The following is a 17,006-nucleotide window of genomic DNA, read 5'->3' on the forward strand; positions in this document are numbered from 1 at the left end:
AGCCACATATTAAACTGTATAATCTTCCTAATTCTGACCTCATTAGCATGTGGCACAGGTAGCAATTGTGAGATCACAACCCTGGAGGTCACCACTTTGTCACTTGTCCTACCCATGTCAGTGGTACCTACGTGGAACATGACTTGTGGGTGTTTACCTTCCCACTTAAGAATGCTGAAGATTTAATTTGAGGTATTTTAGACCCTGGCACCCAGGAGGCAGCATGCCATCCAGGAATCTTGTTCTTGCCTACAGAACCTCCTGTCCATTCCCCTAGCTAATGAACACTGGACAACAAACTTTTTTCAAAAGTGTTGCTTCCTCAGAATTTTTTTTTGTTTATGATAGACTGCTTGAAGATGAACACAAATATAATTTCAGACTACTTGTATCAAGTAGGAATTTGGAGAAGCAACAAATTAACTTTTATTGAATATAATGTGTTTAATTGCATAATGGTGCTGATGCTTTGCAATAGTTCAAGTAAGTTAAAAATATTTTGTTAATGATTTTCATTTGTACTCAGTGTCTGAGGCTTCTCGCTTAAGTGTCCAACAATAATTCACCAGCATTGATGGATTCCAGTTGCCCTGGTATCTTTTTTCCATGACCGCAATGTCCTGGTGAAACCTTTCACCATGCTTGTCACTAACAGCACCAAAATTTGCAGGGAAGAAGTCTAAATGGGAATGCAGAAAATGAATCTTTAGTGACATGTTGCATTTCATGGTTTTATATGTTTGAAGCATGCTTTTAACCAGCTGCATGTAGTTTGGTGCTCTCTAGATGCCAAGAAAAATTTCAACAACTTCCTTGAATGCCTTCCATGTGATTTTGTCTGGTCCCACTAGAAATTTTTCAAATTGCCTGTCATTGATAACCTGTTTGATTTGCGGACCAACAAAAATGTTTTCCTTAATCTTGTCATCAGTTATTCTGTGAAGTATCTGTCTCAAGTATCAAAATCCTTCGTAGAAATTTTTGTGCCTGGTGATAGCAAATTCCATCCTTGCAGTCCTGAACCCAATAATTATTACTAAAGCTTGTCCTGCCATGCAGCAGCCACGCCGCCCAAGCATGCCTGGACAAGATAGGAAACTTTCTAGCTTACATTGTAGGCAACATTTAAATTGACTTCAATTATGAATTGAAATAATAAGCATAACTTTGTTTTAAAAAATGGTGTATGATAGGGAAATTTCAATGGTGATTTTCATGATCAGTAGCCCGGAATTCATAAGATACACCTATAGGTATTCAGGAAGCAAAATCTTTGTTGTCCAGTGTTACCTATCACCACAGTGTGCCTCTTCTCCCCCTTTTCCTTATGAGTCACAGAGGCAGACTCAATGCCAGAGATCATAGGGGCACTTTGCACTGGCTCCTTAATCCTTTTCTCATTCCTGACTGTCACCTAGTTTCCTGTGTCCTGTAACTTGGATGTAACTACCTCTCTATATGTCCTATCTCCCACCTCCTCAGCCTCCCGAATGATCCGGAGTTCATCCAGTTCCAGCTCCAACTCCTTAATGTGGATTGTTAGAAGCTGCAGCTGAATGCACTTCTTGCAGATGTAGTCATCAGGGACACTGGAGGTCTCCCTGCAGGATGCAGGAGGGGCATTCAGCTATCCTGTTTGACATCTCTACTGCCCTAGCTATGCAGATATAAAGAAGGGAAAGAAATACTTAATCTAGAGCTTTTCTTTTGCTTTCATTTCACTGAAGCCTCAGAACTAAAGCCTCAAACTGACCACGCTGACTTTGCCTACTCAGACGACGGCCGCTGTGACATTGGTCACTGCGCTTACCACTGCCTTCCTTTAATTTGCTCTTGCTAATCAATCCCTAACGATGATTGGTCGCTGGTCAAAGCTTTTTTTTCATGAACTACTGTGAAACAATGCCTTTAAAGTCTCGATCGCTGTCCTGATTGAAAGGTAGCTCTCTTACAAACGTCCTGCTATGGATTGTTCCACTTGCTTGAAGATGGCACTCTGGTATTGCTTAGATCAAGAAGTGCAGATTGAACTTGTCATATTGGAAATTCATGCTTTTAGACGCTGCACTATTGTTACAATAATGTCTAAATTAAAAGACTGCTCATGAAGTGTCTGGGGATATTTTAAATTATTATTTTAAGCAACCTGAAATGTATTATTTTCTGTTGAGCAGAGAAGATAAAAGAACCAACAGAGTTGACTGGAAAGCAGCAAATGGACTTGAAACCAGAAGAAAAATTGAGTGAATGTATTGCTGAAGACTCTTTACATGAACAGGAGGGTGAGAAGTCTGTTTTTAAATGGGCTGTTTAATTGGTTTTGACAGGTGCTTTTGGCTTGTAACTGTAATTTTTTCATGTCCCTTTGTACAAATTAATATATTTCCATTAGAAGAGAGGAAATAATCTCAATATGTTATTGCCCAATATATCCATTCTGTCTGTTTTTGACTGCAGTCTTTTTGGTTTCATTTTCATGGTTTTGAGTATGGAAGTCCTTGTGCAATGAACAAATAGGATGGCACATTAGTTATACAAGATGTAGTTTGGTTACCCTGAGTCCCTGTTGTCCCCAGTACCTTGTAGGTTTTCATCATTCATACCATCTGGGATGATGTTGGAATATGACCATTGCTAGGCAAAGTAGAATGCAGTTTGTAATGGGCAAAAGCTGAAAGAATTTATTGTGCACGCGGAGGGTGAATAAAATCATAATTATGGGTTAAATTTATGGTCAACAGTGGTTAAATTACCATTGTTTTTATGTTTTTAAATTTCTCTTAAGTTTTAGCCAGATGTTCTTTTTGATATTTATTATTAGATTATGCCACCTCATAGAAGTTGTACTAAAACTTCTGAAGACATAAAACCAAATTACTCCACTGCACTAGGTACTTGGACTGCAATGAATTCAAGAACTCCTCTGCTCTTTGAGCTAGCTCATTTTGTGATCATGTGTGTTTTGAAAGATATGAATGACAAATTTATCAAAAATGTTGCAACTTAAATCGAAAATGAATAACATTGGTGTCGATAATAAGGAGCTAACACAAATGTGCTAATTTTTATTTTTTTAGATTCTGTCAATACGGACAGTAAAGTGGAACTGGAAATTTCAAAACAACTATCAGAAATGAACACCATGGAACAGGTGGAGTCTCAGTCTCTTGCTTCTTTGGAGGAAAATGGAATTAGGGGCTTAACTGCAGAGAAAGAATTAGAACATGAAAAGTTTACTGTGGAATTCCATTCTGCTCATAACACGGAGATTCATCAGACTTCTGAAACTGTGACACATGGCCCACAATCTGATAGCATTAAAAGTGCAGTGAGTTCTCCGTCTGCAGAAAAAGAATTATCAGAATGCTTTAGCTCAGATAAGACAGATCAACGAGAAACAAAAATGGAAAGAACTGTTTCTCTTTTTGACCAGGCAGAGACTTGCATTAGTGCAGATATTGATGCTAGTTCCAGTAGTTCCATTCCGCAGGAGACAAAAGTCGATCATCTTCCCACAGACTCTGACCTGATGGATTCTGTCAGTATTTCTGCTGAAACACAGTTAGGTGGTGCCTCTTTTGTTTTAGTCAAGCAGGAGACTGGCAAAATCCATAAAAATAAAACTGACCCCTGTGATATTCCTGCTGATTCAACTTGTGGCTCTGTGCATAGAGGTGAAGTTTCTGACATGGTCACCGAAGGAATGGAGACCAAGGAAGATCCTATTGAGATGGACGTTGATGATGTGACTCCTATGGAGGTTATATCTGCAGGGAATAGGCTGAAGACTGGGCAAGATACTCAGATGGAAGTCCAGGATGTTGTAAGTGCAGATTCTGCCTGTAACACGCTAATTAAATCTGAGATTGTGGAGGAAATGTCAAATCAAAGTCAAACTGACTCAACTAGCACTGGCTTGGAACCAGATTTTGCAAATACTTTGGACCGTGATGCAGGCTTGGTTTCAATGGATATTTGTATGACAGCAACAGATGATGTTTCTCCAAGGATGGAAGATGAGGCTGAAAAATTAAGTTCAGACCTGCGGTTAACAGAAACAGAAGATTCCTTGCCAGCTGACCCTGGTATGATGAAAGGTGAATCTGGCAAGCCTGCAGTTATGAAGAGGCGTTTTTCACCAGGTCGGCCGCGAGTCAAACAGGTGAGGATGGAGGAATACAGTTAGTTTGCTTTGGGCAGTTAAAACAGAGCAATGTTGTAAATGAAGGTGATTAAATGTAGGCTTGTGAATGTACACACACTATTTTTCTCCTCTTAAAAACTTTGGCTCATTGAAGGCAATTGTAAGTCAGCTAACAACGCATGCTTGGACATTAAGCGAGTGGCTGTCCATTTTGTGTAGTTCACGGAGAAGGAAATCTATTTAACCTGCTGGAGCAATTGAAACTTAATCCCGAACTGCTCTGCTTCCTCCCTCTACTTCAAGTAATATAATTTTCCTTTCTAAACATAAGCATTCTTTGCCTCTCATCAGTTTTTGTGGCATTTCTAAATTAGCTTCTGTCAGATGGGGCTTGTCAGCCATAGTTAGCGACTCATCTAGGAGAAGGAAAACTCTGATCTCAAACCTCTGTTACCTTGCGGCTATACCCACTCATGATGAAGGCTCCGGGAGTAAATCCTGAGGGAAAAATCTGGAGATGGAGTCCCTAAGGCGGTCCTACATTGAGTTTGATGTTGACTGGCAGCTCCTGCAACGCCACTGGTGCCAAACTGTATCAGTCTCTGCCGTTCCTTTGAATTCATCAATATGTGGAGAGTGGGAGCCTGCTGCATGAGCAACAGCTCACTCTCCATATCGTACTACCTTGGCTTGCATATCATGTAGACAGCCAGGATGAGGCATCCATGGTCGACCCCAACCAATGGAGGGCCTCTAAATTAGCTTCTTATTGCAGAATCAATGAATCAAGGGACATTGTCTTTTATTGCTCTCCACAACAAAACTTTTTCTCAGCCTCTAAGCTAAATTTCAGAGCCTTATCTGTTGTAATATAAATAGTGTCAGTATCTCAAGTAGCATACTTAAGTGCATCCCTGCTCTCCTAAATCAGTATCTTTCACTTTTAGCTTTTCCTCACACTGTCTCCAGCTCATGTTATTTCTAAAGCTTGCCTCCTGCTTGCTTGAATCCATTTACATGAATTTGCTACCTTCTGGCCCGTTGTTAATGGACTATAAATGGTTCCCTCTCTTTTGATTGTTTCCGAAAGTGACCATCATCAGCCCTCCAAAAGACCCATTTGATCTCTGCTGTAAACTGCTACTCCATCTTCAACTTCTCTTTCCTCTGTTTGAAAGAGGAAAGGGAAGTATAAGATGAAGTAGCAGTTTGTTCTTCTGAGAGCATCATTACTAAGTATTTCTGCTCAGATCTTTGCCTTTGCTAAATGATCTTAATCAAGCACATAAGCATAAGATTTCAGATGTTAAGAATTTAAAGTAATAGTATGTAAAAGGTCATAGATATTCGAGAGCACAGGTACTGTAGGTCACGTGGTCCCTCAGTCTGCACAGCACCTTAGTCAGGTCATGGTTGATATGATTTTAACTTTATTTCCACTTCCATTCTGCCTACGGTACCTTTCACTCCATACTTATCAAGTGGAGGCTACTTGGTGGTGTAGTGATTATTGCAATGCTATTACAGCTATTGGAGTTTGGAATTCAATTCTAGTGTCATCTGTAGGGAGTTTGTCCATGCTCCCTGTGACTGCGTGTGTTTCCTCTGGGTGCTCTGGTTTCCTCCAAAAAGATTTACTGGTTAGTTGGTTAATTGGTCATTGTAAATTGTTCTGTGATTAGGCTAGGGTTAAATAGGTGGGTTGCTGGGCGGCGTGGCTCATTGGGCCAGAAGGGCCTGTTCCACGTTGTATCTCTAAATAAATAAAAAATAAAAATAATCTATCTCTGCTTCATTGATCAAAGATTTAGCTTCTACCTCTTGAGGAAAAGTGTTTCAAAGAATCATAACCCTATAAGAAAAACTGTTAACTCATTAATCTTGCAGTTATTTGCTGTTTTATGTTCTGTCTCATCCCTTAACCTAATTTGCCATTTCACGTGTGTTCATCCTAGACCACGTTGTTTACACACATTACTATCTGTCCTTAATTGCTAAATTATTTTAAATAATTAGTTATTTGCAAGACAGCTGCATCTATGGGAAGAGAGGGGGAGTTACTTTTTGAGGTTTGCCACCTGAATGTTTCAGTGGCTGTAATTAAAGTCAGTAATGCTAATCATGATTACTCTTGGTTATGGAAATATAGCACTTCTCACATTTTCAGTGTCCCAAAGCACTTTCATCGCTTGTTTATAGCTATTTTAAAGTATAGTGGCTTTTGTAATATAAGGGTCACAGGAGGTCCAAACAGTAATACAATGAAACTGTCCTGACCTGAAACATCCAGATAATTGTTTTTTTTGTTGTGGTATTTGATGAAGGATTGCTGTTAGCTGAGATATCAGTGAGATCTTATACATGCCTTGTCTAATTGATTGCAACTCCTAATATTCAGCACTCTCTCAGTACTGCACTTAATTGTAACTAATTTTCTTTTTGCTACTTGAGCACAATGCTGGAGCCACCTTGCTTGCCTATATGCTGACCCTTGATGATACCATTCATAAGTATAGGATTATTTTATGTGTGTACGCTGACAAAACTCAGTTCTGTATTTCCAGCATCATCTCCCAATCCTTTTCACTGCTGCAGTTATTTATACAATATCTAGCATTGGATGAGCCACTAGTCATTGACACTACAAATAGGGTTTGTCAGTTTTCAATAGTTGTGTTCTACTTTCCAACCAAAACCATTTAAGCAGTTGTATACACTTGCAATAAGTAACTATATTCTATATAAATGGAAGTCTTTCATTAAATTATTTGATATTGTGCACATTACCCTATGTCTGTTGATTTATAGGATACTAAATTAATAATTTCTTGCTGTATGTTTCTGGTACTCAAAGCCAGAATAGCAATACAAAGGAGAAATCTGTTTGGTGGAAGAGGATTCTTGCATGGACTACCCTATAGCTGTTTCAGCTTGTCTTCTGATTTAGCATGAAATAAACTGAGATAATATTTATCTTTAAACTCATTAGAAATGTTTTTTTTAGAAAGGGTATTTTGCAAATAATTACTCTTCTTCAACAGGGTCGTTGTAACAGTTTTCCAGGTAAAAAGCGACCACGTGGTGGTCATGTTGGACGAGGGCGAGGGCGCTCACGCTTGAAGTCTGTATCGGGAATCTTGGAGTCTTTGGGGGTAAGAAAAGAATGGTTTGGATAACAGTACAGCAATGTTTACCTTAATACCCAAAGATACTATACTTTAACTCTTCAGGTGTATAAAACAACTTGCTTATGTTATGAACCAGCAGCAACAGATATGAAACTGAGACAGAGTTCTAAACAAACCACAAGATTTATTAACCTCTGCTCAAGGAAACATGGAACAGTAAAGGAAAGATTAACTTAACTGGAAGTTAACAGTTAGGCGACTATATCGAACAAACAGTCAAACTTATAAACTGTTCTTAACGAGTTCTCATCCAAACACAGACTTAAAGTGGTAAATTTGAAAGTCCATGTGATTTATACTGTCATTAAGGAGAGACTTCCCCGAAACAATGATTCCTTCAAAGTAATGACGAATCTGCCGATCACAGCCGAGAGATGCCTTGTCCGGAGGAATCACGAAGAAATAAAGGAACTGACCTTTTGACTGGAAAGTGGTCACTGCACAAACCTTCCCGACCTTGCAGGGGTTTAACTCGAATGTGCAAGCCACAATTCCCGAACGAAGATGCAAAAAGGTCGATCATTCCCAAGAGGCTGAACGACATTAACTTTACCCAATCCTTTTCTTGGATAACTCTGGTAATGTCTTCACTCTCTGATACTGGACTGTAAGGGAAAAATAAACGTGCAACAAACAAAACCGGTGGCATCTCCAAATATCCGACCGGCAACAACAACGTTGCACCAAAAATAAAAATGAGGAACTGCGTCACAGTTGCGGGCTTTGTTTAGATACGGTTTGGAACATGCCATCACGTGACATAACATCACCCCACTGTCATGAGACAATTACATCATGCCCATCATGAGATAATGACATAATGCTCACAAGATAATTACATCATGCTCACGGGATATGTAACACTCATCGTTTCCTATTGTAAATTGCGTCCATCTTGAAGTTGATCTTGTATGAGAGAACCATGAGAAAACTTCCCTGTCAAATTCAGAATATTTTTTCAGAGTAATTCAGGAATCTTTAACTGTGGAAATCATCAAAATTGAATATTATTTAATGCAGATTTTCTAGTGCTGAATTCTTTGTTTCCTGTCTTAGTCCACAGGTGTAGATACATCTCCAAGTAAAGATGATGATGATGATGATGATACAATGCACAACACAGTGGTCCTCTTCTCCACTGAGGACAAATTTATTCTCCTGCAGGTAGGATTTCTCAGGATGTTGATTAAGTTATCTGATGTAATCCAGTGAGAGTAAGCCTCTGAATATTGCCCCCTGATTAAATGCACCTATAATAAAAAACAAAAATTTATTGGGAAGTTGGACTTAATTTTGAAAAGTTCATCTTTTTGAATTCATTTTCAGAGTCATAGAGTAATACAGCTGGGAAATAGGCCTTTCGTCCTCATTGGTCCACACCGACCACAGCATCCTCCCTGCTAGTTCCATTTGCCCACATTTGGCCCCTCCCTCCAAATGCCTCTTAAATATTGCAATTGTATCTGCCAGCTTATTCCAGGTATACTTACTGCCTTTTGATTAAAGAAGTTACCTCTCAGATCTCTTAAATCTCTCTCCTCTTTATCTTGCATCTGTGCCCTCTAGTTTTGGACTTCCCCAACCCTGGGGAAAAGACTATGACTGTCTACCTTATCCATACCCCTCATAATTTTATAAACTTCTATGAAGTCACCTCTCATTCTCCTCCACTTAAGGATGTGATGCTGAGGCTTTATAAGGCACTGATGAGGCCTCACCTTGAGTATTGTGAACAGTTTTGGGTCCCTCATCGTAGAAAAGATGTGCTGGCATTGGAAAGGATCCTGAGGGGGTTCACAAGGATGAATCTAGGAATGAAAAGGTTATCATACGAGGAACTTTTGATGGCTCTAGGTCTGTACTGGCTGGAATTCAGAAGGATGAGAGGGATCTCATTGAAACCTTTCGAATGTTGAAAGGCCTAGACACAGTAGACGTGCAAAGGATGCTTCCCATGGTGGGAGAGTCTAGGACAAGAGGGCACAGCCTCAGGATAGAATGGTGCCCTTTCAAAACAGAGATGCGGAGAAATTCCTTTAGCCAGAGGGTGGTGAATTTGTGGAATTTGCTGCCACGTGCAGCTGTGGAGGTTAGGTTGTTGGGTGTATTTAAGGCAGAGATTGATAGGTTCTTGATTGGGCATGGCGTCAAAGGTCATGGGAAGAAGGTTGGAAACTGGGGTTGAGGAGATAGAAAAAAGGATCAGCCATGATTGAAAGGCAGAGCAGACTCGATGGGCCATATGGCCTAATTTTGCTCCTGTTTCTTATGGTCTTGAGGTCTAAGGCATAAAGGTACAGTGTAGCCAACCTCTCCCTATAACTCGGACAATTCCTCGTTAATCTCCCTTGGCGTGTCTTTCCTACAACAAGGTGACCAAAAACGTATACAATATTCCAAGTATGGCCTCACCAATGACTTGTATTACTGCAACATAATGTCCCAACTCCTAAACTTGATGCCCTGATTAATAAAGACCAGTATGCTAAGTGCCGCCTTCACTATCTCTTGAATTGTGCACCCGCTTTCAGCAAAGTGTGCGCTTGTACTATGAGGTCCCTTTGTTACTCAACACTCATCAGTACCCTGCATCAATGTGTAAGTCCTACCCTGGCTAGAATGTCCAGAATGCATCACTTCACACTTAGGCTGAGGAATGGCAAATGGATTTCGACTTATCTCCTTAACTGAACAAAATCCCTTTGCAATTCATTGTAACCTACTTCACTATCAACAAGATCCCCTAATTTAGTATCATCAGCATCTTGTTCAGGATTTTTTTTAATGCATATACCTTTAAATGTAATGTGTTTTGAAATCTTTACTGACTGTTAAGTGCCTGGCACGATTTTTCTATCCGAGTGCTTGATATTTGGTTTCAGCAAGGGAATTGAAGCTTCAGGGATTGTATCATTCATGGGCCTTCTAAGGTTTTTGTGTGCAATTATGGTAATAGATATTCCTGAGGGGAGCATTGGAGTGTTAGAAGAGAACTCTTAAAGGTATTAAATCAACACTGCAAACAATCTACATCATAATTTTTGATTTGGACTCTTGAGGAATTTGCTGGATACCACATCAACTAGTGCATGATGTTTTGGGAATTGTGCTGAGAAAGAGCAAGGAATAAAGGTAACACACACAGTGCTGGAGGAACTCAGCAGGTCAAGTAGCATCTATGGAAAAGAGTACAGTCAACGTTTCGAGTGAAGGGTCTCAGCCCGAAACGTCAACTGTACTCTTTTTCCGTAGATGCTGTCTGGCCTGCTGAAGTTCTTCCAGCATTTTGTGTGTGTTGCTTGGATTTCTAGCATCTGCAGATTTTCTCTTGTTTGTGAAGGAATCAAGTTTTTTTTTTTAACCCAATGACTATGAAGTTCCAATGCACATTAAGTAAGCCATATAAGCTAGTGGCCCTTCATGGTTCAGAGCTCTTGGAGATTTTGTGACATCTGCACATTTAGTTACCATTCTTTCTGCATTCAATTCCAAATCATGTAATGTGTATGTTGAGCAATAATGCTCCCAGCACAGATTCCTGTAGTACACCACTGGTCACGGCCTGTCAGTCACAAAAGTAACCCTCCACCATCATCCTCTTGCCTTGTATCACTAAAGCAATTTTGGATCCGATTTACCCATTCTTTTAATCTTTCAGGTATTACATTTGATAATAGTATTGGAGCTGGATGCTCTGCACATGTTGAGTTTCTGCATGTTGAGTGGATGCTTACCAATCTTTCGCTTGTAAACCACTGATTCTTGAGACTTTGGTGACACCATGTCCCACTAAATAAAGTGCTAATTCCATTGAAAATGAATAACATTTTCTTATTTTAAATAATCAGGGTTGATCATCTGAGGGTCTTTTGCGCAAATGCAACATTTTTTCATATGTTTGTTTTTAATTTTATAAATTATATGATTATATGATAGCCCAGTACCCACAAAATCAGTTGTCATCAGACAGGAGATTATCAGTGTGAAAAAATCATTCAAAATATATAATATATATGTCAGATGAAAGAGTAGAGTGAAAAACCTCTTTAAAACTAAAAGCAGTGAATTTTCAACAATACTTTTATTTTGTGGTTGCTCAAAGTGTGTCCCAAGTTTTTGTAAACACCGTCAGATATTTATTTTAAAAAAAGCAATAAAATCCCCTCTCCAGCCTCCACATCTGCTAAATGCAACAAGGTCAAACAAGCTCCTAGTAAGTTTGCTATTTTTTCAATAATTTTTACATATTTATTGATGTTGCTACTGTCACAACCATGATGTGTCAACACTTTCTTTTGTGTAGAAAGAATTATTTTAAATTATGATGTAAATTTGTGCATTTTTCAGTAGAGGCCAGAGGCAGCTAGCAACAGAGGGAAAACAAGATGGCTCCTGTATACAACTCCTACATGTCATGTAAAATAAAGTGTGTTTTGTCACCACTGTCAGACGTCAAAACCGTGGTGACACATAGTTTGACGGTGTTGACAAATCATCCTCAATGGAGGCTTGAGTATAATTTATGATCACAATAAATAGTAATATGGCTTGTAATGTTTCATTAACTTCTTTATTTATAATATACATAATTTCCCCTTTATTTCTTCCACACACAGGCCTACAATATTTCCTTACTATATGTATCCCCAATGACTAAAACCATAAATGAATTTAGTTGCACTATTTCATAATCATTTTATAAAATTTCACCAAATTAAACATAATTAAATTCATAGTAATTCTGCACAATTTCATAGTAATTCCATTAAATTCTGACCTTCCTTTTATGTATTTTAGGAAGTTATGGCTAGGCAGCAGCTATCAGTGGAGGAGCGAAGGAGAAGAAACAGGGAATACCAAAAAAAGCGGAGAGAGAAAATATATAGTGAGCCAGAGTTAAAGGAGGAATACCTGAGAAAGGAAAAGCAAAGATGGAAGGAGAGAGTAGAGGATGGAAAGATAAAAACTATCAGTGAGTTGATTGAAAGGGAAAAGAGGAGTAAGAGAAAGGCGTGGAAACGTAGACAGCAAGAGTCAAGAGAGCGTAAGAGAAAGGGCCCAGAACGCCCAGAAACTCCCCCAGATTGTCCATTGGATCAGACTATACAGGAGCTAGCTCACAGTAGGCAGTCTATAGCAGGGGAAGGGAAAGAAAGAAAACAAGAGCAAGGTACTTGAGAGAGATGACAGCTTGGAAAAATAAACTTCAAGAGATAATAAAAGCGGGAGGAGCGAGAGCAGCGCGCCGTGTGCGCGCAGCCCTCTGGTGAAAATGATATCGTATCCATTAAATAGGGGCCGTGGACAATTCTGTTTTGATGGAGACTGACGTGAAAGCACAGAGGAACATCTGGGGAAATTTCTGAAATGCCAGTTCACTGCTGTTGTTACTGCGCAGTTGGGAATCTTCCGGAGGGAAAGCCTCAAAATCCCCGGCTTTGCCTGCTGTTGGCGACTGAGATTGAGGTCAAATCATTTGGACAGAGATGGCGCTCAGTACTCGGTGTCGGAGAGCTGATTGGAGGCTTGAAGTTTTCGGGCGGACTGTGGTCGAGCATGGCAGGGAGAGTTTTTCTTCCTTCTCCCGTCTGCGTGAGATGTGGGACATTTGAGAAACTCTGAACTTTTTACTGTGCTCATGGACTTCTTCATCAAGTTATGGTATTGTTGCACTGTTGTAACTATATGTTATAATTATGTGGTTTTGTTAGTTTTTTCAGTCTTGGTCTGTCCTGTGTTTTGTGGTATCACACTGGAGGAAATATTGTGTCATTTCTTAATGCATGAATTACTAAATGACAATAAAAGAGGACTGCATGTCTTCATAATCTAATCTAAAATAGGAACAAACTGAAAAAGTGTTGGCGACGAGAACAAACTAGAAATTAATAAACACAAGAATCAACAAGAAAAAAAAAACAGCAGATGCTACAGGGAAGCAAACTCAAAAACCCCTCCATCAAGAAAACCCTGCTCTTCCACAATTGTCTCATTCAAGAATTTAACCAAAACAAAATAATTTACTGTCATCCTGCAAGTCTGCTCAAAAATCAAAGAACTTGACTCTGTCAGGCAAGGCTCTAAAGAAATATTACCTAATACACCAGACAAAGCAGTTCGGGCTGACATACAACACACTGCAAAAGAGAAGGACTACCGACAAAAAAACCCACTTGCATTCAAACAATAACCCAAGTGGTTCAGGATTTCTACTATAATGCTGCACGAATGATGACTGACAAACAGGACACGATAACACGGAAGAAAATAAAGCATCAGAGAATGATTCTGACTGACACAATATTCAACCTCCACAGGGAGTTCATCAAAAAGGAACCAACTGTAAAACTCAGTTATTCATCCTTCTGTGCTTTACGTCTATTCTTTATGTCAGATCAAAAGACATGCCAACGCCAGTACCATGAAAGTGCAAAGCTGATGCTTGAGGTCCTAAGAGTATATGGCATATAGCAAATTGGAGGATAGTTTTGAACTTGTGTGTTGTTCTCAGACAAGCCAGGCATGTCTTCTGCGCTGCTGCACCCGGTGTCTCCACAAGCACACACTTCCCACCCCACAGCAAGAGTTGACTGATGTTGAGTGGCAGCAATGGGAATGAGTTCAGGACCAAACAGCAGATGGAATTCACCACAATACAAGACTTGTGAAGCACAATGGCACACTGGCAGAGCTCATCAAACTGTATGAAGACAAACTAAAGAGTGAAGCAACAACACGTGTGCTTGGTTCAGAGCCAGTCCAGGGAATACAGGAGCTTGATACAGAACTGCAATGAAAGCACTGTAATTGTGCATGTGGACTTTTCTGAGGTATGGAAATGCAAATATAGTTCTGAGGTACAGTCATGCCATTTTGGTCAGAATCTCCCACAGCTCAATCTGCACACTGGCATGTATGACACAAAAGAAGAGAAAGCAGGATTTTGTATAATATCAGAATCCAAGCGACAAGATGCTTCTGCCACTTGGACTCACATGGAACCAGTCCTCAGACATATTGGTTTAAAATTTCCAGAAGTTGATACCATTCAGTTTTGGTCAGATGGCCCCAGCAAGCAGTACAAAAACAAGAAGAACTTCTCTCTCCTCTGCAGTGTCCCTCCAACACTTGGTTTCCAGAGAACAACCTGGAACTTCTTTGCAACTTCACATGAGAAGGGAGCTCCAGATGGCATTGGGGGAACCGTGAAAAGGACTGCAGACAGCCTTGTACTACGGTGGAATGACACTGTGGATGGCAAGACCTTCCATGAGATGGTAGGGAGAAGCCTTTGCAGTACTCAGCTCTAGGGGGGAGAAGATGGCGACGCGACACAGCTTGCAGTGGCTGCTCCGGTGAATGATATCTGTTATTTGTCAAGTAGGATGCCGTGCACAATCCTGATTCGATGGAGACAGACATGAGAGTACAGAGGAACATCTGGTGAAATTTCTGAAATGCCTGTTTCGCTGTCACTGCTACTGTGTGATCCAGAATCTCCAGCGGGGAAGGCCCTGAGTCCTCGGCTTTGCTTGTTGCTCAGCAGCCGGGACGGGGTCGAAGCGCTTGGCAGAGATGGTGCTCAGTGTCGGAGGGCTGGTCAGAGGCTCGAAGTTTTTGGACGGACTCAGAGTCGGCTACGGTCGGGTGCGCCAATGCATCAGCAAGTTTGCGGTGCTTCCATCTGCGTGTAATGATGGAGCTATCGGGAGTTTAGACTTTTTTTTTTATCATGCCCATGGTCTGCTCTTTATCAAATTACAGTATTGCTTTGCACTGTTGTAACTATATGTTATAATTATGTGGTTTTGTCAATTAGTCTTGGTTTGTCCTGTGTTTCTGTGATATCTTTCTGGAGGAACATTGTATTATTTTTTAATGCATGCATTTCTAAATGACAATAAACGAGGACTGAGTGTCCTCATAATCTAATCTAATCATATTGCTGAAGGTGACATGCAGGCATATGATGCACTCCTTTCTCAACCACTAAAACCTGTACCAGCAATGAGGAAAATCCATTAGGTCATACCTTACGGAAACAGCATCCATTACAGATCATTGTCATGTTTCTGCAGTGAGCTACAGATGTGCCAGTGTTTCAGCCCAACAACTTTTCAGTTGACTGAAAATACACATGCCAGGGTACAGGCTGAGGAGAATGATGGCCCTACCACAATGGGAAAGAACAGAGGGCCTTTGGCAATGCTGATGGAGGAAATAGAGTAGGCACCCCAGAGTGGTCCTGACGGGGCTACGACAGATATATCTGCTGGTGTCATTAATTGTGGAGATTGGCTTGCAGTCATTTATGACCAAAATTGGTGGTTAGCAAAGGCTGTCACTGTGGATGCTCATCATCAAGATGTTCAAGTGGAGTTTTTCCACCCTCTTGGGCCCAACACGCGCTTCCATCCAAAACCAGGTGGAAAGGATATGTGCTTCGTATCAGTTAGAAATATTCTGGTCAAACTGATGGAGCCATCATCACCGGGTCATGCAAGCAGGACGAGGGAGATCTACCACCTGTCTGCTGATGTCATGGACTTCATAGAGGAGGAGCATATTAATCGTCTACTTCCTGATAAAGCTGACTGAACGTTTTCGAAGATTTTCAAGCCCAGAAATGGATGGAATTTTTCTTTTAAGTTCCTGGTGTGTTTTCTGATGTTTATACTTAAACATTGCAGTTGTACTATAGTTTTTATTTTGTTTACCGTTGTTAATATTTACAGAAGGATAAAATGTACATGGCAGATTGTTATTTGTTGTACCAAATTGTTAAGTAAAGTTGTTAAGCAAGGAAGCATTGACTTGAGTGGTGAAAAGGTTGGAATTGTTTGTTGTAATTAGGCCACCCCCACCAGCATCAGGTCTCAGTCACTTTCTTTGTTTTAAATAATATGCTTTCAATCTGTTCCTCCAAAACAGTTGATTTATTAAAGTAATTGTCTCTTTAAAATTAAAAATGTGTTTTTATGTCCAAAATTGTTACTTTGTATATTTAATGCTAATGATAAAGTTGCATGATGTAAGAGTTTTTAAAGGAGTACATGTGAAATAGTATAAAATTGAACGCAAGTAAATATTCAGCATTTAACAGCATATATGTGTACCTATGGTGTAGACAATGATCTAAAAGCTCTAAATCTATATAAGACTAAATAAATAGGAATAATTAGCTTTTTATTGTGTCTGTGTTGACAAAGGCTAAGCAATGACAGGAAAAACACCCATTTTATGAAAAAAATTACAAAATCAGGAGGTTGCACCGAAATATTGCTTGATTGTTGAGACCTTGTTCTATAAACATATAAATTTAGATTTCTTAACATTTAAAATTTTTTCTTTTCAAAATTAAAACCTGTTTTAACCAAATTCTCAAGAATCAGTGAAACATGTGCAAATAATAGCAGATATGACATATGAAAAGTCAATATGTTGATAGTTTTGTAAACGTCTATATGCTAAGGGGAAATGAAGAATGACTTGTAATACTATATTTTTGTTATTTTTCAGGATATGTGTGTTGTATGCGGGAGCTTTGGACGAGGAATGGAAGGACAACTGTTGGCCTGTTCACAATGTGGGCAGTGCTATCACCCGTACTGTGTCAATAGTAAGGTATGGAGGAAGAGAAAGGGAGATAAAAGTCATATTTTTTATGCACTAGA

General features: G+C 39.7%; 1 protein-coding gene across 13 annotated transcripts in view; it reads left to right on the plus strand.

Annotated features, from left to right (window-relative positions):
• Nucleotides 1-17,006, plus strand: part of kmt2d (lysine (K)-specific methyltransferase 2D) — a 247,310-nt gene that overhangs the window by 86,353 nt on the left and 143,951 nt on the right. For all 13 annotated transcript variants that reach the window (XM_072248869.1, XM_072248878.1, XM_072248876.1 and 10 more), the window contains 5 exons: nucleotides 2,175-2,282; nucleotides 3,078-4,162; nucleotides 7,186-7,296; nucleotides 8,389-8,496; nucleotides 16,852-16,956. In XM_072248869.1, the coding sequence (XP_072104970.1) occupies nucleotides 2,175-2,282; nucleotides 3,078-4,162; nucleotides 7,186-7,296; nucleotides 8,389-8,496; nucleotides 16,852-16,956 (1,517 nt within the window). The remainder of the gene's footprint in view (nucleotides 1-2,174; nucleotides 2,283-3,077; nucleotides 4,163-7,185; nucleotides 7,297-8,388; nucleotides 8,497-16,851; nucleotides 16,957-17,006) is intronic.

This window comes from Mobula birostris, chromosome X (genome assembly GCF_030028105.1).
Source record: "Mobula birostris isolate sMobBir1 chromosome X, sMobBir1.hap1, whole genome shotgun sequence".
Classification (NCBI taxonomy): Eukaryota; Metazoa; Chordata; class Chondrichthyes; order Myliobatiformes; family Myliobatidae; genus Mobula; species Mobula birostris.